The following is a 23,786-nucleotide window of genomic DNA, read 5'->3' on the forward strand; positions in this document are numbered from 1 at the left end:
CTCATGTTAGACTTACTGTGACAAGAAAGTATACATGTCAAGTGATACGAATGCCAACTATGAAAATTTAGGACAAAGGCTCTTCAATACTATACTACTACTAGTTTGCCTTAGACTAGAAGTGATTAACGAAGCACCCGTAAAGGATAGATCGACAGCTACTATATGCTGGTATCTGTTATTTTATGATACCATTTATTTCATGTTTTATTTGTCATGAAACAAAGAAATGAAGTCACCACCAGTGTAGGTTCGATAGGCAGACTAACGTTAGGCCTATCAATATTCAATGTCGGCCTAGGCCTATGGTCTAGCCTCTAGTCTTGGATTAATTTGTCAAACAGTGCCTAACTAAGCCCAGAGCATGTCTCTATGGCTGCTGGTAGTACTGGCACACACACTAACAAATGTAGCGTGTAATGTAGCTTTTATACAGGCCACTAAGTATATAGGCCTAGGCAATGCTACAGTATTGCCTAGTCTCAGATCCCTTCTTATATTTTGTACACCTAACAAAGCGAGTTGGCATATGTAAGTTTCCAGCTAATTTAGCATCAGCATGGCACTCGATTAAGTTGCACCTATAGTCTTATTACAGCTCTTGAAAAATTTGGAATAAAATATTTTATATCAAAGCATCTTGCTTGGTTTATTTTACTTTGATGCATATATGGGGAGGCCTTCTTTTAGTATGGGAAATCCGGTCAAGTAGCGTTGCATGTGTTCTCAAACCTTTGTAGTGTGTGGGTTTGTAACTACTGTAGATGCCCTACCAAGCTCATGGCTCCAGACTTACACTGAAATAAATGGAATATCAGATGGCTTATTAGTCAGTTGAGTTACAGTGTAGACAATTAATGCGAACCACAGTGATCGAGAGGACAATTCAAAATACTGTATCAACCAAACAAATTTGGTTTTGATTTGTTGCAGATGAAAGTGCAGGCCCATTGGCACCAAAGACAAGGATATTTGTGGTACTTCCTCTACAGAGATTTCTCTGGCACAATCAGGACTCAAGTTTTCGAAAAGAAGAAGATCTGTTTGTGGGCAGACAGAACAACTGTCTCAGTGTCTGACACGAGATGCTGAAAAACGGCTCAAAGAAGCTGCTGAACAGAGATGTGATGAAAGGATGACAATGCTATTGCCCAAGACATTCTGTCTACACATAACAGAGGAAGACTACTTCTTCCTAAGCAAGTGGCTTTGGGTGTTGGTCATGTTGACAGTGACGAGGAAGTCATATAACTCAGAAAGGATTGTTTGTGTAACCAAAGCATAACCTGGTCAATGTTTTGGTGTTGTTTATGTTGATTATTTTCTTTCATTTTCCAATTTTGTTAAATTCATTTGATCTTTTCCATTCTTTTTCTTATTTTGTTTTATTCATTTGACAATGAATAACTTACTTTGGTAGACTGAGGAGTTCCCTAAAGTTTCACTTTTATGCTACTACTACAGGGTAACAGTTTGTGGTCAGGTGGCCCTGTGTGACCTTTTTCATTTTTGAACATAGTTATTGTTTTGTGTGGCCCTTGTTTTCTAGGAATACATGTACTGGCTCCAAGCCTCTATCACTTTTGAGAACTGTGGGAGAAATAAACAGTTTAATAGCTATTTTGTTTTGGTAGGAATATTCTTGGTGTTGGATGTGTATCTACAAATTTATTTAAGGACACTGATGAGACCCATTTATTAGTTTAGATTCGGGTCAAGTAATGTGCCTGGTAATTATTTAGTAACTTAATTGACAGCTGATAGGTCAATGGGCCCAGATACCAGGGAGTGAAGAGCAAGCTGGTCTAGAGCCATCCAGTGAGCAAAGCTACCCCAGAGATGTCCCCAACAGAGTGAACCTGCCTCTGATCGAAGTAACCCAAGAAAGTAATTATATTTCGGGACTTTTAATTTGGTTGACCCGCCCCCCGATTGTGTTCTAACTTAGAACTTTTAGGCATTTTATTTTCAAATAATTTCAGTGGATTTCTTGTTAGACGTAACAGATCTGATAAGGTCTGTTAGTTACCCATTTATATCATTTACTTTTTTTTTAAGTTTAAGTGACCCCATTGTTTTTAATACAAGATTCATGTGCATAGTAAACCTAGTATTTTTCATTATGTTTACTTTTGTGTGAGAGTTACGCCTTTTCAAGTTGTCCCCACGATCTCAGTGTCATCCGGTCCTTCTCTCATGGGAAGGTGCTACTTGTAATTTTCCCAAACCTAAAAACATATATTTTTGCCTGGTCACTGCGTTTTTGACAAGCTACATTTGCGTTAAAGGTGAGTCTTAAGGCAGACTTCAGGAGAGGGACAGTGTTTAAAATGCATTTGTTCAAATTATGTTTAACACAACATAAATTTGTTGTTTTCGAAAAATAACACTGCTTTAAGAATCCAACAACTCCTAAAATATTCTTCGGACATTCCTCTTTTACTTCAGCCAACACATCCTGGTTCTTAATACTGTGTTTAATTATTTTATCATCTTGCTGTGACAAGTTTAATGCTCTGTTTAATTGTCGTACAGTGCAACGTATAAGAATGACGTTATTTGTTTATTGTTTACTCTTTACATAACACCTCTCTTAGTACCCAACAACTGTTAAAATGTTCTTCAGACGTTCCTATATAGGTTTCAACCAGCATTACCTGGTCCTAAGTACTGTTATTGCAAGAACATTTAAATTATGTTATCATCTTGCTGTGACAAGAAACTGCTCTTTTTTCATTATCTTACAATGTATAAGAGTGACGTCATATGTATATTGTTTACTCGTAAAATAACACCTCTCCTAACACCCAACAACTATTTAAATATCATTTTGATATCGCTCCATTACTTTCAACCAACACATCCTGTTTCTAAATAAGTGCAAGAACATTTAAAATATGTCGTTTCCTTGTTGCTGTTACAAGGAACTCCTGTTACAAGGAGTTTTAATTGTCGTCCAACCTATAACAGTGACGTCATATGTTTATTGTTTACTTGTAAAGTATTACCTCTTTTAGCATCCAAAAACTCTTCAAGTATTCTAAGGACATTTTTTTGCAACATCCAACCAACAAACCTTGGTTCTAAATAGGTTTAGTAACATTTAATAACTATTATCATGTTGTTGTGAATAGTCGTTGCTGATTTTCAATTTAGCCCACACTTCGTAGTGAGGTCATCTGTTGTTTACACGCAAGATAACATCTCTCCAAGCATCCAACAACTACTAAGATAATCTCAGGACACGGCCCTGTAAAACTGTCAACAAAAACATCTAGGTTATAATAAGTGCATGACCATTTAAATGCCATTTTCATGTTGCTGTGACAAGGAACTGCTTTGTTGTAATTATCGTACACCGTACAAGAGTGACGTCATTTGTTTGCTGTTTACTCGAAAAATAAGACCTCTCCAACATCCAACATCGCGAAAAATGTTCCCAGGACATCCCTCTACAACTTCCAACCAACAAACCTTGGCACTATATATGTGCAACGAAACTCGTATTTTGAGCACTTTTTGAAGCCTGCCCTGATGGACTATGTCGTCATATGTTTATTGTTTACTCGTAAAGTATTACCTCTTTTAGCATCCAACAACTCTTCAAGTATTCTAAGGACATTTCTTCACATTATCCAACCAACAAACCTTGACTCTAAATAGGTTTAGTAACATTTAAAAACTATTATCATGTTGTTGTGAATAGTCGTTGCTGATTTTCAATTTAGCCCACACTTCGTAGTGAGGTCATCTGTTGTTTACACGCAAGATAACATCTCTCCAAGCATCCAACAACTACTAAGATAATCTCAGGACACGGCCCTGTAAAACTGTCAACAAAAACATCTAGGTTATAATAAGTGCATGACCATTTAAATGCCATTTTCATGTTGCTGTGACAAGGAACTGCTTTGTTGTAATTATCGTACACCGTACAAGAGTGACGTCATTTGTTTGCTGTTTACTCGAAAAATAAGACCTCTCCAACATCCAACATCGCGAAAAATGTTCCCAGGACATCCCTCTACAACTTCCAACCAACAAACCTTGGCACTATATATGTGCAACGAAACTCGTATTTTGAGCACTTTTTGAAGCCTGCCCTGATGGACTATGACGTCATATGTTTATTGTTTACTCGTAAAGTATTACCTCTTTTAGCATCCAACAACTCTTCAAGTATTCTAAGGACATTTCTTCACATTATCCAACCAACAAACCTTGACTCTAAATAGGTTTAGTAACATTTAAAAACTATTATCATGTTGTTGTGAATAGTCGTTGCTGATTTTCAATTTAGCCCACACTTCGTAGTGAGGTCATCTGTTGTTTACACGCAAGATAACATCTCTCCAAGCATCCAACAACTACTAAGATAATCTCAGGACACGGCCCTGTAAAACTGTCAACAAAAACATCTAGGTTATAATAAGTGCATGACCATTTAAATGCCATTTTCATGTTGCTGTGACAAGGAACTGCTTTGTTGTAATTATCGTACACCGTACAAGAGTGACGTCATTTGTTTGCTGTTTACTCGAAAAATAAGACCTCTCCAACATCCAACATAGCGAAAAATGTTCCCAGGACATCCCTCTACAACTTCCAACCAACAAACCTTGGCACTATATATGTGCAACGAAACTCGTATTTTGAGCACTTTTTGAAGCCTGCCCTGATGGACTATGACGTCATATGTTTATTGTTTACTCGTAAAGTATTACCTCTTTTAGCATCCAACAACTCTTCAAGTATTCTAAGGACATTTCTTCACATTATCCAACCAACAAACCTTGACTCTAAATAGGTTTAGTAACATTTAAAAACTATTATCATGTTGCTGTGAATAGTCATTGCTGATTTTTAATTTAGCCCTCACTTCATAGTGAGGTAATTTGTTGTTTACCCGCACGATAACATCTCTCCAAGCATCCACCAACTACTAAGATAATCTCAGGACATCCCTCTATACCTGTCAACAAAAACATCTTGGTTCTAATAAGTTCAAATGCATTTAAATGCCGTTTTTGTGTTGCTGTGACAAGGAACTGCTTCGTTGTAATCGTCGTACATCGTATAAGATGACGTCATTTGTTTGTTGTTTACTCGAAAAATAACACCTCTCCTATCATCCAACATCGCGAAAAATGTTCCCAGGACATCCCTCTACAACTTCCAACCAACAAAGCTTGGTACTAAATATGTGCAACGAAACTCGTTTTTTAAGCACATTTTGAGGCCTGCCCCGATGGACTTCTAAATGTACATACAATTTATGAAAATCTGTAACATAAAAGCTCATTTGTGCCCAACCGAGTTTTGGAAAGATCGGAAAATGTAGGCTACGAGTGATATGGTCTTAAATGGCATAGTTATAGAGTTTTATCATTAGTGAACAACAAAGAGACCAGGCGCGTATCCAGGATTTTCTAACCCGGGGGGCGCGAATTACTATCTAAGCGGAGCGCCACCATCGGTTGGCGCGCAGCGTACAAGAAAATTTCTTGTTTTGAAACCCCTCAGATCACCGGAAACGGCACTTCTCGGGCTTGAAATGACCAACCAGATATACACTTTTTGCCTGAGAACCAAGTATTTCCTAATAGTTTTTTTTCCATCCATAACCTTTTTGAAGATTGTCAAGCCGGCACACATCATGTTCGACCTGATCGCATCTCCTATGGGTCTTTGCTTTTGTAGGTGATTCTACGTCGCGGACCACAATACCCGTCAGCCCCACTTTTCAAGGTTTTAAGCCCCATATTTGTTCAGAATTTGAAAATTCACATTTCTCGTGAATAAACTCACTTCAAAACATACCCATAATGTTGTACAAAATTTCATCTATGGACAACCAATATAGAAAAACTTCCTTCAACCCCTAACAGACCGGTCAAAATTGCACGAGTAGAGGGAAGTGTGATGCAGAATGTTGGTCAGAAATTTTCTAAAATCCAGACACAGTTAATTTATTGGTGTAGAAATATTAAAACCTCTTATAACGGCTATTATAAAACTTGGTTGAAGGAAATGAAAAAATAGCAGATATTTCCGAAACCGAACACTACACACATAGGCGTAGGAGGCGCGGCGGCAGTGGCGAGCTAGGGGTATTGGTCAGGAGGGGCGAGAATGGTCTGTAGGGGCGCTTTCGACACTATCTAAGCGGAGCGCCACCACTGGTTGGCGCGTAGCGCACAGACAATTTATGAGTAGAGATGCTCTCTAGATCGCCGGAAATGACCCTTTCAGGGCCTGGCTAATTTGCAGATAAACGAAGAATAGGGTGTCATCGCCAAATTACACCAAAAAAATGTGACAAATGTCAATAAGTAGATGAGAGCGCAATAAAAAAGTCAATAATCTAGAATAAGTAAAAAGTGGTAAAGAGCTGAAAAAGGCGCCAGCAATCCATTTGAGTCCGTCAGGGGGGGGGGGGCATCCGCCCCCTGACCGTATGGACGCTCCACCACTGCGCGGCGGGGGTACAGCCCCTAATTCGCCATTACTAATGTAAAAGAAACTTTTGACATAATTGGACCTCCATGCTTTTTATACATCTACATGAGACATGTCGTTGTTTACATTAGCATCCCGCGGTATACTGCGCAATTTGAACGGACTGTACGGTACATGATGGCATGCGATGTAATAACCGATGCTTGCTTATATGATATTGACATTGACAAGTTGAACGCGCGCGAAAATTGTTGGTTATTTTTTCAGGCAAGTCGGACAGTTTTGAGGATTTTTGAGGATATCTGCTGTTTGCGTTACAAATTCGAACAGGCGCGTAGCGAGGAATTTGCCAAGGGAGGGGCGAAGCCTGTAGGCAAATTATCTAAGCGTAGCGCCACCATATATAGGTTGGCGCGAAGCGTACAAGAAAATGTTGGCCGAAAATGCCTCCCAGATCGCTGGAAATGGCACTACCCAGGACCATTTGTTAGCGCGAAGCGTACAAGCAAATTTTGGCCGAAAATGTCTCCCAGATCGCTGGAAATGACACTTCCCAGGCCTTGTAAGTTGCATCTAAGCACTTTCTATTTTGAAATTACTTAGCGATATCATTTAAAAAAATGCTGAATGGGGGGGGGGGGGCGGTCGCCCCCATCCCAAAATGCGTCATGTTCCCCGACGACACGGTCGAGTTCGAGACCAGCCACAGTTGGTTTCATAGCACAATTCTACACACGCGTTATGATAGACCATATATAGTATATATATAGATCATTAGTGAGAGAGGAAAATGGAAACGTCACTAAAAATGGAGTTGTCGGTGTAAGGGGGTAGGGTGAGGCACACTTTTACGAAATCATTGATCCGTCACTGGCTACCCTTCAGCGCTGTAATGATGTCACTGTTCCTCTTTCTCTTCCCGGTGTCTTCGCGTTTTTCTTTTACTCCCTCCTTTTCTCCTTCTTCTCTCTTTCTTCTTTTTCTTTTCCCTTCCTTCCTCTCCTCCTCCTCTTTTTCCCCTCTTTTTTCCTTTTTTCTTCTCTTTTTTTTTCTCTCCTCTTTTTCTTACCCGGGGGGCGCGCGCCCCCAACGCCCCCCCTGGATACGCACCTGGAGACTGGGGAACGGACTTTTTGGAAATGCAAAACACACCTGTGGGCCTATAAAGTGCACTGTGCACATCACGGGTACTTGGAGGGGTAGGCCTATATGGGAACACGTCCTATACCTAACCCATGATTCATTCATTTATTTAGAATAAAAGTTTTAACATGAAATTCAAAATTGTGACAACATTTTAATGTAATAGGGCATGACGTTTCGATCCTAACAGGATCTTCTTGAAAGGTTGCATGGACAAGTTACAGTAACAGAAGGGAAAATACCCGCATGTATTTATCAAATACATGTTCAAATACACATGTAGGCCTATAAATACATGTACAAAAGCATGTACAAATCAGTGGCGGAGAAACAGGGGGGTTGGGGGGGGGGTTTTAACCCCCCACTTTTTGAAGAGGGGTGGTTGGCCCACACAATCAACCCCCCTAGTTTTTGCCAGTAATGTTCTGTTATGGCCTATGTTATGTGCTCCAAATTGCATAATAAATCAAATGATTAAATTTGAAATTGTTAAAGTCATTTCAACCTTTTACCTGGTAGGCTACATCAACAATTAACGACCGAAAACCGAGTTAGAATTGACCCACACATTATTTCTAGCCCCTTTCCCCCACCTTGCGCATTGGAACTTGTAGCTCATAGCGCTAACTTCACCCCACAACAGACATACACAAAATAACGTTTTGTTGCTGTTGAATAGCTTTGGAACTGTATACACTTGCCAACTTCAACGAGGTGAAGGAAGGAAAAGAAAAAGAAGAAAGAGAGAAAAGGAGAAAAGGATGGAGTAGAAAATACGCAAGAAAAAGGGAAGAGAAAGAGGAACAGTGACAAAATTATTCGAATTTGTAAAGCAAACAGCAGATATCACATCATATCAGTGAGCATGAAAATGGCCTTCCACGATAAACAGCCTCGAAACCATGGACGCAGATCCTGGTGAGGACAGCGGGACGCGTCCCCACCAACTTTTTCAGTAGTGGGGACATGATATACCGTGTCCCCAGTGGCGTAGGAAGGTACTTTTGAGTGGGGGGGCTGAAGACTGATGGCCGGCCTGGGGAGGGGTCTAAGGGGAGGGGGTGTCCCCCTCGCCTTTGGAATTTTTTGGCATTTCCAGGTGGCCTCAGATGCAATTTGGTGCAACATAGCACACTTCAACACCCACTCCATTTTGTAAAGAATTTTGCATTTTCACCTGGCCTTAGATGCAATTTGGTGCTTCAAATGAGATTTTTTTTTCTCATTTGGAAATGAAAAAGGGGTTTTCTGACTTGCGGAGCGGGGGGCGGAACGATACTTCCGCCCCCATGTTTTTCACTGGAGGGGCTGGCGCCCCCAGCCCCCCGGTTCCTACGCCCTTGCGTGTCCCCACCAATTTGTCTTGACCAATAGCTGCATTTCAAGTTCCCCTGTTTTGAACTTTGGCGCAGTTTGATCCAGCATTGTGCAAATGACATGCAGCAGTTCTCATTTGATTGTATTTTATCCACAGTTGTTAAATATAGGACGGAAATCGCATTTGCGGCAGTCTATATTTGTTTTCTGGGAGAGGACCCCAGACCCATCGTATATACAAAAGTCTACTTGGACGCCCATGTATTTCTCCAAACTAAATTTCTAAGCCATGAGATCTAAAACTTAAGGAGGTTTAGGAGCATCATTAGGTCTGGGAAGTGTTATTTCCGGCGATCTGGGAGGTATATTTGCCCAAAAAAATCGTACGCTACGCGCGAACCCATGGTCGCGCTCCGCTTAGATAGTGTCATAGAACAGACACGCGTCCCCACCATTATCCAAGACTGATCTGCGCCCATGCTCAAAACTGTCGATGTGTGTAGTGTTCGGTTTCGGAATTATCTGGTATATTTTTATTTCCTTCAATTTTCGAAAATTCCCTAACCAACATTCTTCATCATACTTCATCATTCTCGTGCAATTTTGACCCGTCTGTTAGGGTTTGAAGGAGGTTTTTCTATATCGGTTGTCCATAGATGATATTTTGTGCAGAATTGTGAATTTTCAAATTCTGAACAGTGGGGCTGACGGATATTGTGGGCCGCGATGAAGAATCACCTACAAAAGCAATGATCCACAGGATATGTGATGAAGTCGAACATGATGTGTGACTGGTGACAATCTTCAAAAAGGGTATAGATGAGAAAAAAGTATTTGGAAAAAACTTGGTTCTCAGGCAAAAGTGTCCATATGGTTGGTCAGTTTCAAGCCCGAGAAGTGCCATTTCCGGTGACCTGGGGGTACCAAAACCAGAAATTTGCTTGTACGCTGCGTGCCAACCAATGGTGGCGCTACGATTAGATAGTAATACGCGCCCCCGGGTTAGAAAATCCTGCATACGCCCCTGGTTAAATGCAGCTTTTCAAGGCATGGGCAGTGCCATTTACTGCAATCTGGGCGGCAATATTTGCCAAAAAATTCTTGTGCACTTCGCGCCAACTTATGGTGGCGCTCCACTTAGATAGTGAGCCAGCAGTTATGACTTTTTATTTCATCAATGGCCTGCAACCCCCCCCCCCACTTCTGACAAGAAATCTCCGCCACTGGTACAAATACACGTACATACATTTTAATTTCATGTCATATAACCAAGGTCGTAAATACACCATTTTCAAGAGGTTCCCAGGCGTTTTCAGATATTCTTTGTCCTCTCGCAAAGCGATTTTTAAAGCACAATATAGCCTACATGTGAAAGAGAGAGATTCTATGAAATTTTATTCAAAGCCTTAGTGGTGGTCCACTGGGAGAAGCCCATAGGCGTTTTATGAATTTGAGATATTTCTTTTTCTCTTGTAGAGGAATTTAATTTCCCGCAGAAGATATTCCAAGCCCGGAAATTGCAGTGCTTTCAGACGGTGACACACCGTCCTCTTAGAGTCTATATCAATCCTCCCGAATGTTCTCCTCTCAGGAAAAGTGCCACACAGCAGCAGGACTACATTTTTTTCATGTTATCAATCAGAATCTGGTGTTTTGTGGCTTGCATGTTGAAGAGCATGTATGGAAATACATGTGGTGCAAAATATGGGTCAATTGAGGCAATTTTAAAGCCCTAATTGAAATGTAATTGAAGCCCATGTGGGGGTTCAGGATGCTAAACCCTCGGAAGGTGTAGCAATTTGTTAGCCCAATATTAACCAACTCTCGGGAAATTTGTATAGCGGTCAGGGATATTGTTTTTTTGTTTTACGGCAGCCGACGGGGGGGGGGGGGGGCAGACGGGAAAAATCCCAAAAAAGTATCATCCAGGTTTTGACTCAAAAGGGCACGTTTTTAATTACGCATATAAATTTGTCTGCAAGAGATCAATACAAAGGCACATTTTACTCACAAAAATGGGAAAAACTTCACATAATAGCAATATTAACTTATTAGATAACACAAACACTTGATACAGCACAATGAATTAATCACTGGCGGATCCAGGGCCTTTGTTTGGGAGGGGACAAAGTGGCATTAGAGTGATATGGGGGAGGGGTCTAAGGGGAGGGGGTGTCACAAAATGTTTCCCAGGTGTAATTTTCTAAAATATTTATAAAACAAAGTTGGGATCATCTTTCTCAAGGAATTTTATTTCTCATAGGTTATAAATTTCTTACAACCAGCCTGTAACTGCAAAATGTTGTTAAACTGTAAATCCTCATGCTCATACATTAACATAGCTCCCAACTCTTGAGAAGGCAAATGCTGGTCCATGCCACGAATCGCTGTCCTGGGGGAGGGGTATAAGGGGAGGGGGTGTCCCCCTCCCCTTTTGAATCTTTTTGGAATCCTGGTGATGCCTACATGTAAAATGGTGGCACTTAGAAAGGCTTTTGTCACCCAAAATTTTCTGAGAAATATGCATTTTTTGGTGTGAAACATCAATAAATTGAATAGTAGGTGATAATTCATTCTTTCCCGTGGCATGAAAATGTTCGCTGCTTGCCCCAATGAAAAGAAATATAGGCTAATTTGAGGTTCAAATGATGCTGTAAAGGAGGTTTTATACTCTATTATGCTAAATGCTAAAGAAACGATGGTTGCTAAGTCAAAATTTGATGCAATTTTTTTATGTATACTTGACAATTACAATGCGTTTTTTCGGACGCTTGTGCGGGTCAGCGGGTTTGGGTGTTAGAATGCGGGTCTAATTCCCGCGAATTGCGGGTCAGTTGGGTGCTCTGCATTTAATTTTAAACCAGAAAACGAAAAGGTTTAGACTAGTCTACCGCTGCTATTCCTCTCGATTTTTTAAATTCCAATCATGTGATTTAGCGGATGTTCGGAAACACTTTTTGGCTCACCTTTGGGGGGGGGGGCATTCCCCCCCCCTTGGATCCGCCAATGGAATTAATTGTTACCTCCGTTATAGCATCTGCGTCGCGAACCGCCCCATATTCTCTTTGCCTCGTTTTAAATGTTGAAAAGTACCCAAGGACATGGGCGGCGGAAGCACTTTTAATCTGGGGGGGGGGGGGGCACCGACATCAAAGGGCACTTTGCAGAAATTCGATTGGACTGATGTAGCCTGATATTTAGTACCCTTTATAACTCTTATTGTATTATCTTATTTGCGTAGGCCTATACACATCACTTCATAAACGCCCCCCCCCCCCCTCAAGGAAAATATGCATACTAGCACTGCAATATCCAATGTGCAAATTGGGAAACAAGGAACAAGTTTTCTATTGAAGTTTTCTATGAGACAAATGAGGTGAAATCATGCTAGTTGCTAATGTAGGAATCTTCCGAATTAAGAGTTTATTTCTCGTTAATATCTTAACAAATTGTTTCCATTCGAAATAGCTTTGAGTTTGACCCACATAAATTCATTAAAAGTCAGGGGCGTAGCCAGGATTTGCGAAGTTGTATGCACGACTATCAGGCGCGTATCCAGGATTTTCTAACCCGGGGGGCGCGAATTACTACCTAAGCGGAGCGCCACCATCGGTTGTCGCGGAGCGTACAAGAAAATTTCTGGTTTTGATACCCCCCAGATCACCGGAAATGGCACTTCTCGGGCTTGAAAATGAGCAACCAGATGTACACTTTTGCCTGATAACCAAGTATTTCCCAAAAGTTTTTTTCCATCCATAACCTTTTTGAAGATTGTCACACATCATGTTCGACCTCATTGCATGTCCTATGGATCATTGCTTTTGTAGGTTATTCTACGTCACGGCCCACAATATCCGAAAGCCCCACTTTTCAAGGTTTTAAGCCCATGCATTACTTGTTGAGAATTTGAAATTTTCACTTTTCTCGTGAATACAATCACTTGAAAACATACCCACAATGTTGCACAAAATTCAATCTATAGACAACCAATATAGAAAAACCTCCTTGAACCCCTAACAGACAGGTCAAAATTGAACGAGTAGAGGAAAGTATGATGCAGAATGTTGGTGAAGAAATTTTCGAAAATTCCGACACAGTTAATTTATTGGTGTAGAAATATTAAAACCTCTTATAATGGCTTTTACAAAACTTCGTTGAAGGGACAGAATAATAGCAGATATTTCCGATATCAGGTATATCGAAACCGAACACTTCACTCATAGGCGTAGGTCCCGTAGGAGGCGGGGGCTGCAGCCCCCCCCCCCCAATTGTTTTCCCATTTTTTTCGGGCACCTACTGAAAGAAAAATAAATAGCAATGAATAGCTTAAAATGATCTCCTTGGTAATTTAAATAAAGTTCTAAGCTTGGCCGACATAACTACTGTAAAAGACTGAGAGTTTTGACATAAATGGATCTGTATGCTTTTTTCTCCATCTACATAAGACATTTCGTTGTTTACATTAGCATCCGCCGGTATACTGTGCAACTTTCACGGACCGTAAGGTACACGATGCCATACAATGTAATGACCGATCTTGCCTATATGATATTGGCATCGACATGTTGAATGCGCTTTGCGCGCGAAAAATTTTGGCTTTTTTTTCGGGCAAGTCATTACAGCCCCCAAGTCCAATCTGGCTCCTACGCCTTTGACTACACACATTGACAGTTTTTGAGGCTGTTCATCGTGGAACATGCATTTCAATGCTCATTGATATGATGTTATATCTGCTCTTTGCTTTACAAATTCGAACAGGCGTGTAGCGAGTAATTGCCAAGGGAGGGCGAAGCCTGTAGGCAAACTATGAGTTGGCGCGAAGTGTACAAGAAAAATTTTGGCCGAAAATGCCTCCCAGATCGCTGGAAATGACACTTCCCAGGCCTTGTAAGTTGCATCTAAGCATTGTCTATTTTGAAATTACTAGTGATGTCATAAAGAAATTTGCTCGGGGGCGGTCGCCCCCTTCCCGAAATGCGTTACGTTCCCCGACGACTCGGTCGAGTTCAAGTACATTAGTGAGAGAGGAAAAACGGAAACGTCAAAAATGGAGTTGTCGGGGTAAGGGGTAGGGTGAGGCGCACACCCCCTCCGTAATCCTTGATCTGTCACTGGCTACCCTGTGTAAATAATAGGGATCTTTCTCTTTCCGAGGTCTTGGCTATCTTCTACTCCCTCCTTTTCTCCCTTTTCTCTCTTTTTTCTTTTTCTTTTTCTTTTCCCTTCCTTCCTCTCCTCCTTTTCTTTTTCCCCCCTCCTTTTCCCTTTTTTCTTCTCTTTTTTTCTCTCCTCTTTTGCTTACCCGGGGGGCGCGCGCCCCCAACGCCCCCCTGGATACGCACCTGACTATCTGAGCGGAGCGCCACCATCGCTTGGCGCGGAGCGTACAAAAAAAAATTTGGTTTTACAAACCCCTCGGATGGCCGGAAAAAGGCCCTTCCCGAGTGTTCATTCTGGTTCCCTGGCCTCTTGCTAACTTGAGACACCTCAATTTTTATGTAGAAAAAGGGCACATTTTTAACCCTGAGGAAAAGTGGGGGGCACGTGCCCCCTGTGCCCCCCGGTTCCGCCGCCCTTGCCCAAGGAAAGGGTCAAGCTCAATTTCGTAGTTGGGAGCATGGGTGTTGATAAAGAGTCGGGACGTAACTCATACTCTGTAGTGGGTGAAAGCTGGGGCACACTCATGCATGTCGTCCACTCTTTTTTTTTATCATTCGGAGTCCTTGTTGGATCGTCATCATGTAAAACAACATTTTCCTTTCTATTGGTAGCTTAAAAGATTGATTAATAACATGCATTCCTACACACACAAAAATGACAAGAGTGCCAGATAATCATATTTTCTATATGGTACGTAGCAATCCATGAAATGTTCGATTTTTCTTTCAAAATTTTCGATAAAAAGCAAAGTCTCAAAGAAACGCCCATGTGATGCGCAATTCTTCAGACAAAATAACAATTTCAGTACAGAGTAAGTATTAAAAATCGATATTTCAATGTAAAATTTATAATAAAATAAAAAAGTGAAACCCTTAAAGTTTTAAAATAAAGAAGATACATTTCCAACGACCAGTTGAGCCAAGGCAATATCTACAAAATTAACATTCTTGAGGTGATAACCCATACCCTCCGCTTTCCCCCACCCTCTCTCTCACACACTTTGTGATAGCTTCTTTCGCTCGTGGTAACAATTAATGCCCCCCCCCCAGTGGCGTAGCCAGGATTTTTTCAGTGGGGTGGCGCTGGGGGCTTGAACATTTCCTGGGGGGGGGGGGCTTGACCATTTTCTTGTTACTATCTAATCGGAGCGCCACCATGAGTTGGCGCGCAGCGTACCTAAAAAGTTTAGCTGAAAAGGCCTCCTAGATCGTTGGAAATGACACTTCCCAGGCCTTCTAAGCTGCTCTAAAGTTTTCTCAACATCCTTTATTTTGAGATCCACTGTTTTGATATGGTTATCAAATAGTTTAGTGAAATAGAAGAAAAAAAACAATCTGGTATATCATGACATATCTTTTGTGAGTTTGACACCATTTTTCGACAAATCTGTAAATTGCGCGTGGAAAATAAAGAAAGATTGACTGGGCTTTCAGCCAAGTAACATACTGAAATGACCGAGCTATATGTCAAACTGACATCAAAGATTGTATCTGAAATATTATTAGGGTGATAGACTGATTGGCCGGCAGTTAGAGCTAGGGGTATTGGTCAGGGGGAGAGAATGGCCTGTAGGGGCGCTTTCGACACTATCTAAGCGGAGCGCCACCACAGGTTGGCGCATACATGAGCTTCATCACAATCCTTGTAGTATCTTTGTGAGTGCTCATGTTTTCGAAAAAATAGATCGAAAACCCCGTACAGTTCTTGGAAAGAGTTTCGTACAACAGAATTAAGTGCCGATAAATTAAATACCGCCGTACGTTAGAGCATTTTGTCGGTAAACTACACCAACAAAATGTGACAAATGTCAATAGGTAGATGAGAGTGCAATAAAAAAATCAATAATCGCGAATAAGTAAAAAGTGCTAAAAAGCTGAAAAGGGCGCCAGGGGGGGGGGGGGCTTCCGCCCCCTGACTGTTTGGACGCTCCGCCACTCATGTTGGCCGGTAGTTTTCAGCGATAGTGTTGTCTCCTTTCTTGAAAATTTGTTTTTTTTTAGCGGTTTTGAGAGCATCAGGGTACGTCCCAGAAGTGAAAACCCGATTGAAATAGTAACAGGGTATAGGCAATGACGCGAGCAATGATGTGAGAAACATATGTATGATGTCAGCATTTTTACCTTTTAACATCTTCTTTGGCATTCAAGTACCTGGAAACCTCCTTTCTATAATTAGGGTATAGTATTGCTCACTAGCCTGTTTGATCAGTTAATGCGCACTGGTTACACGATACTGATTGGCTGTTTGTATTAGTATTTATTTGTATGTTAGGGATTATGGATATTTTGAAAAAGAGTGACAAAGGCAAAGTTTCCCGAACAGTCGAACACCTAGATTCAGTAGTAAACATTATATGTTTTGTAGTCTTGTAGAGCAGGAATTATATTATTCGACGGTCGTTAACATGCGTTTTCAGTACAGTGCGACTACTGTAGACTTCTCGGCCTATGCGCTATGTCACGTCAGGTTTTTCAGCAACTATAGCCTATTGCCGGTCCGCGGTCGAAGGGTCGTTCATGAGTGGTCATCATGGAGATTCGAGGCCATTCAGACCAATATATTTTTCGCAAATGTAATTTTTTTTTGGACATCCAAAATCCCAGTGGGGGGGGGGGGGCGACAAGCTTTCATGGGGGGGGGGGGCTGTCGCTCCCCACGCCCCCAGTAGCTACGCCACTGTCCCCCCTACACACACATACGTTTTGAGAAGCAAATCGACGCCAGTAGTGGAAAGGGTGTTTTGTGTGTGTGATGCATATGTATAGGTTTGTGTGGATGTGACCGTTGCAAATGAGGGACATAAATCTGACAAATTTGCACATTTCAAGACTTAACTATCAATGGTACTATTTAAGAAAATTCACCCAGGGTCAGGGGCGTAGCGAGGGTTTTTGTTGGGGTGGGGTGTGGAGAATTTAATTTGCCGACGGATCTGGAAGTGGTGACTGAAATTGGGGAGGGGTCTAAGGGGAGGGGGTGTCCCCCTCCCCTTTAGAAAATTTTTAGTTTTGATACGTCCTTAGATGCAATCTGGTGCATATTTTAAGTCAAATTTGGCACGGAAGAAGCTCGTTCTCCTTTTCTCTATTCAGCTTTCCTTCTTTCTTCCCCTTCCGCTCTCTTCACCTTTTCTCCTTTTGCCGACAGACCCAAAATTTGCCGACAGCGACCAAATTATTGGGGGGGGGGTGTGACCCCCCACATCCCCGCTCGCTACGCCCCTGCCCAGGGTACATCCTGGGCACGGAAGCTAAACAATTTGATCCCTAGTTCCCGAGTGAATGACTCCCGTACAGAGCCGTCTAAATATACGGCTCTGCTCCCGTATAGTCTTGTATCACATTATTTATCGGAGACGTATATTAGAGACCCAATAGTAGGATCTCTAACGTATATCAGAGCCGTATCGGCTCTGACGTATATGGCTGTATAGCGCCCACACTTTCCAAGCTACGGAAAAGTCTGTGTAGCTAATACTACTGACATCGAGTTGTTCATACATCTGTGTCTTCAAAGTTCTGGAAATGATAATTCATATGGAATATATAAACACCTTATTTTAGCACAATTTAGTGCGTTTTATGGCATTTAATGCAGTTCTGAATAACATGGCTTGAACCGTAACGTGCTTCAACAGGTCCGTAGGTAAACAGTTTAGCTTATCAAGTTGTAGTGTTGAACTACTCCAATGCGCATTGCACTTTAAATACCAGCCTAAGCTTTCCTACTATGTAATACGCAACAACTAATGTGTGCTGAAGCAGTTGAGGAAGCCTATCGTTGGTTACAGTACAGTAAATCATTGTAGTACTAGTAGAACTGTATAACCTAGTTAAAATAGTAGTAGTGACTTATGTGGTGTAGGACATAACAATCGACGTACGATGCCACATAAAGCTACAAGCAACCAGTTGGGCAATGACAAGTAACCATTAAATTTTGTGGATGGCCTCAATACGGTATTCAACAAGTTGAAAGATTGTCTGAAATGGTGTCATCGTGATCGAATTGGAATCGAAGTATGTCCCGTCGTAGCACGTTACTACCCTAGAACTCGAAAGAAACATAATCAGCAGGATGGGGTCTCATGCATTGGAAGTGGCAAGACAAGGCTTTTGGGGTTCAGTGACTGGCGGTTGGTTTTATGATCCACACCAAGGAATATTTTGCAACACCCTCCACCTTTACCTGTGGTTATTTCTTCTTTGCTTGCCCTTTAGTATTCAGCTGGTAAGTTGAAGCAGTGACAAACAGATACTGTACTGTAGCTAGTTGTTTCAACAAGTTGTAGGTCACTCGAACTCAAAGTTGCTTTTCAGTTTTCACACTGACCCAAATTTGTCGGCCTATCACCAAAAATGAATAATAAAATATAAAGTACGTTCTGTAAGATAGCATGGGTTTCTTTGGACCAAGATTTACAAGAGAGGCTACAATAGGCCTGTGTAGGCTGCAGCATTGCTAGGACTATAGAGCATGTGAATTTGTGTAACCATTCTAATTCTATTTGCTTTGACAGGAGAATCAGGGGACTCACTGTGCCTATTCTTACTGATCTAACGAACTACCAAATTGAAGTCCATTCACTATTAGGGATTTTCGTAACTTGGGTCAAGAGATTGACTCTAGATAGTCACTGCATTACTTCATCTCTATGTGGAAAAAATGTTGCTGAACATCAAAATTTATATCAGTAAATTATAACTTGTTACAGTGTAGGATAGTTGGCAATTCCACCTGACGTTTGCTATGCTCTCATAGACAGTTTGTGTCTTTTCACCTACAAAGCATATAAATAATGATAAAAGTTCAACTGTTTTCCAATCATTTTTCAGGCCTTTGGAAGTTCAAGTGTTGCATGGGCGTTATACTGTGTTACAGTTACTATCATCTTTTGTTGCATCAAGTCAGTTAGTTTCAGAATGCACTTGATGTTCAACAAGGGAGAAGAACCTAAAACAGAAGAAGAGACATCTGGTGACAAAGAATCCTCAGACAACAAGAAAGAAGGTAAAACAGATCAAGATGTAGAGAAAGCTACTCCATCAGATGCTCAGAACAACCAAAAGTAAGTTAAATACCTTCAAAGGCATGAAGGGAGAGTAAAAGAATATGACTTTTTCTCCATCACTTATTTTATTTACTGTAATCTTATAGAATATCTTTTTAAGATGCTTAAATATATACCATTGTTCCCAATGGAAACATTAAGTTATTTTGTGAACACTTTTAGGTTTCATTTCCAGACCCCTGAGCCTTATTATCATAATCCACATATGTACATGGGCATGTAATGTTCCATCAATGGCATGCCTAACGGAAATCAGGTTTAAGAAGTCAGCTCAAATAACCTGTGTGAAAACTAAATTGTCCTGGTTAGTCAGGTATTCCTCCGTCAACCTACCATACTGCCTTTTTGTGTGAGCTCACCACATTCAACTGATCGGTCCTAAAGAAATATATCTGTACAGTTAAACACAGTGCAACTCCATGCAGGTCCAGAGACTGTTGTATTATATGCATACATTAAGATGGGAGATAGTTGGCAAGAGTCAAAGGATAGTAGACTCACATAAAAAACTTAGTGTTAAAATGTACATCTGAACAGGGATTTTTGCATTTAACAGAACATTTTGTGAGTTTTCATACAGTACCTTTCACCTTGTGTTGTAAACTCTAACTATCAGTACTGTAGGTCAGTGTGTACTTGACTGTACAGGTTGATCAGTATGATAACACTAAATGATGCTTACCAGTTAGGAGTTGTAATCTAGTCTTGTTCTTTGCGGCTTAATATATTTCTAGTACATCATTTAATGTACAGGTGTGGTGAATCTATCCCTTTTCAACAAATTTTGTAAGGTGCTGAAATAAAGCCGATTACTCTTAGATGAAAATTGATTAAGAATGAAACATTTAAGGTTATGCAAACCCAACCGCCTAGTCTAATTGTATTTGTGTCTATGTGTAGAAATCAGGACACAAGACTCTTCTTTGAAACTGGTATAATAACAGATACTGCACCTTCAAGTCTCCTATTGCAACTCACTATATAAGTTAAAGAGTGTGTAAATAGTGTACCTACAGGGCATGAGTTGAACAACACAAAAAGAAGTACCACCCATGGAGTGGATATTTTCAGATCTACAGTAATAGCATTTCACACCTGTTCTCTAACTTGTTACATTCATGAATCAGAGCCAGCAAAATGGAGAGATTCCTAATTTACTGTGGGGCCCACCTCAGCAAGGTAATAACAAATTATACAGAGATGGCAGGCCTCTAATTTCACAATTTTTAGGGCAAGGCCACTTTGGCCTTGAATGGGGCAAAATTTTAAAATGGCACCAAGGCCAAGAGGTAAGGCACCAAGGCCAACTTGCATCTTAACGAAGGGTACAAGGCCATAAAGAATAAACATCGTGAAACAATTTCTCTTCAGGTCCTGGCAGCTGTTTTAATGGTCCAGAACAGTAGAAGGTGGTCTCTCTCATTTTGCTTTCCTTTTTGTCAATAAAATTATTCAACCCCTAGATAACTTAGTGAATGGTATACACAATAGATAGGGCAGATGACTCAGTGCCTTAGCTTCGCTGTTTGACAGGAGCGACCCGGGCCACCAATTCTTTCGCCCACCCTGCCGTTTCAACCAATTTTTACCCCTCCCCTTCGTCCGCCCTTGTACTTCCCTATTCGCCAACACCGAAGTACTAGCTCGATGCTTTGACCTTGCAGCGATTCCAACAACCAACTCTTCAAAAATCCCTGTACCTACAGTGTGCATTCCACACATTCCAAATTCCACAGTTCACTGTACTAATATTACATGTACATAGGCCTATTCGAACTTCATTTTCAACTACACTACCACACGCAAAAAGAGAGGACTTGACGCATGTGCGCTCAGCCAGGTCCTCCTTTGATGCCCTAGGGGTGCCCACCCTACCGAGGATAACCCGATGGTAGACGGGAGACTTCTTCACTATGCCCACCAATGGGAAACTCTGGGTCCGGATTCTTGGGTGTTGGACGTGGTGTCTGGGGGATACCACATAGAATTTTCAATCGTACCCCACTTACCTCCAGAGGGTGGAGAAAGGGGGCACCACACCAACTCCCAAGGACCTGGACCAATTCTGCGATCCTGGAAACAGAAATCCAGGCTTTGCTAGACAAGGGTGCGGTAGTGGGTGTAGCATACACTCACTTCCGGACTTCTGGAATACCTAATACGTTACAGTGAGGTGGACAGGAAAGGAGGGAACACGTCTTTCTTCCTCACTCCGAAAAAGGACAAGTCCTGGAGGCCAATCCTGAACCTCCGGCCACTAAACAGCGTTTATAAAACCCAAATGCTTCAGGATGGAGACTCTCTCCATCATCATTCCATCCCTCAACAAGGGCTTGTGGACTGCGATGGTGGACCTGAAGGACCACATACCTTCACGTACCCTTACATGCGACACACCAACTCTTCCTAACCTTCACTTATGAAGGAACAGATTTCAAGTTCATCGCCCTACCGTTCGGCCTATCCACATCACCAAGGGTATGCCCCCGGGTAGCCAGAGCAGCAGTGAAAGAACTTCATCGCAGAGGCATCCCCCTCTTCATATATCTGGACGACTGGTGCTGGGCAAATCGTACCAAGATACGATACACAACACCTCTCTCACTGTAGACCTCCTCACACACTTACTGTAGGGTGGGTCATAAACAGGGAGAAGTCACACCGCGATCCAAATCAACAGATCAAGTACCTCGGGAACCTCCCTAGACTTCACCACAGGAACAGTCAGCCCATCATCAGAAAGGACCACCCGGTTGTCTCGACTGGCCGAATATGTGGTCAACAGCAGACGACAATGTTAAAAACCTGGCTTGGGCTAATGGCCAGTCTGGTAGATGCCTCCCTTACTGCAGATTGCGCATGAGACCACTCCAAGTGCACCTCTATACCTGGTTTCATTACAAGGCCAACCATCTAGACTTAAACTTGATTTTGAGATGTGGAGAAAGTAGGTCATATTTCAAAGTAGACATCACTGGGTCTACTGTAGGCCTCCATAACCATCAAACTGCTGTAGCAGTGCAGCCTCCTGTGCGAGAGAAGAATTCTGGTGGAAGTACAGTAGGAGTTGGTACAGTACTTGAATACCTGATATGGTTTTAGGGAATACGGTCGTTTATCCAGTATTTCATAATTGCTACATGAAATTTGAACACTAAATTATTCCCTTGCTGTTGTGTTGGCAAGTTGTGCATGTTAGGTGAGAAGAAAAGAGTCTGGCTCTCACAGGGAACATTGCATGATTAAGTGTCTACACTTGAAACAAATGTCACTTTCATGTACTGTTAACTAGTACTGTATTGGTGATTCAAAATAACCTGTTGCCAGTGAATGTATAGTAGCTGATCTAAGGTTAAACTTTTACAGTGATTTGATAAAACTATTATGATTGTCTTTGCAGTCCATTTGGAGGTTGGGTTGGAGATAATGATGACGGTAAAAACACAGTTGAAATGAAGGAAATTAAAGTTCAAGTCACCCCTGAAGATTCACCACAGGTATGTCACAAGTGTGTGATCTCAAGATCCAGAGTCTTAAATTTTATTTTATAAAACGTTATTAATTTCCTCTGTATATTCTTCTGAAGAGATCATACTTGTTTTTGGTTTGGATTTCTAGATGAAATTATATAAGTTGTTTGAAGTTAACATGCTATGTGAGGGTTAGCTAGTCAATGGAATATGAACAGTTTTTACCACTAAGCAGAGTTGATGTACAGTAAGTTTCCTCTCAAATATGATGATAGCTTTATTACTGTTGTGTTTTGTGAAATGTAACATCTGAATGAATTTGGGTTGTTTCTGTTTTAATTTCATAATGTGCAGTACCTAGTGTATATAAATCTGTGCAATATCTTATTTCAGGCCACTTTCAACTCACAACTGTAAAGTTATACATTTTAAAGCTTTGCATATCCCCTGTCTAACCATGACTTTATTACCACTTCCATAAGTCATGTGAGGTACTGTAGGAATTAAAACAGTACTGTAATACAGAATAGATGCTGTAACATATGACATAACCCATGATGGAAGTAACTCACACCATTATGAGTGTTGTAGGAATAATAACAGTACTTTAGTACAACCCTACTGTAGTACAGAATAGATGCTGTTACATATGACATAACCCATGATGGAAGTAACTGACACCTATGAGTGAGGTAGGAATAATAACAGTACTTTAGTACAACCCTACTGTAGTACAGAATTGATGCTGTTACATAGGACATAACCCATGATTAGGGATGCACCGGATATCCGGTCCGGCCGGACTATCCTGCCGGATAGTGAGCAATTATCCGGTTCTGGTTCCGGCCGGATATTTTTCAAAATCTGGCTGGATCTTTTTTCAAAATCTGGCCTGAATTATTCCTTAAAAAGGTGTTGGTATTAACTTAAATCAATATAAACTATTTCCAAAAATTAATAATAACATTCAAAGTAAGGAAAAATTAGGTTTAACACGTTTAATTTATATTTAATCTCATAAATGGGGTCTTAATTTCACCTTCTTTATAATATGCGTATCACCTAAGATTTGCTCCTTGTTTCATACTTCTACTTTTTATTACTGATTTTCTTTTGTGTAATGAAAAAATCCGGTCCGCTGGATTTTATCCGGCCGGATTTCATGT

At 41.2% G+C, this 23,786-nt stretch overlaps 1 protein-coding gene across 3 annotated transcripts in view; it reads left to right on the forward strand.

Moving 5' to 3' along the window:
- Window positions 1-17,525: 17,525 nt before the first annotated feature.
- Window positions 17,526-23,786, forward strand: part of LOC139972105 (pecanex-like protein 1) — a 72,852-nt gene continuing 66,591 nt past the window's right edge. For 2 of the 3 annotated variants that reach the window (XM_071979041.1, XM_071979042.1), the window contains exons 1-3: window positions 17,526-18,309; window positions 18,915-19,147; window positions 22,551-22,647. In XM_071979041.1, the coding sequence (XP_071835142.1) occupies window positions 18,157-18,309; window positions 18,915-19,147; window positions 22,551-22,647 (483 nt within the window). In that variant the 5' untranslated portion in view covers window positions 17,526-18,156. The remainder of the gene's footprint in view (window positions 18,310-18,914; window positions 19,148-22,550; window positions 22,648-23,786) is intronic. The other variant, XM_071979039.1, reaches the window with a different exon arrangement.

Source organism: Apostichopus japonicus, chromosome 8 (genome assembly GCF_037975245.1).
Source record: "Apostichopus japonicus isolate 1M-3 chromosome 8, ASM3797524v1, whole genome shotgun sequence".
Taxonomy (NCBI): domain Eukaryota; kingdom Metazoa; phylum Echinodermata; class Holothuroidea; order Aspidochirotida; family Stichopodidae; genus Apostichopus; species Apostichopus japonicus.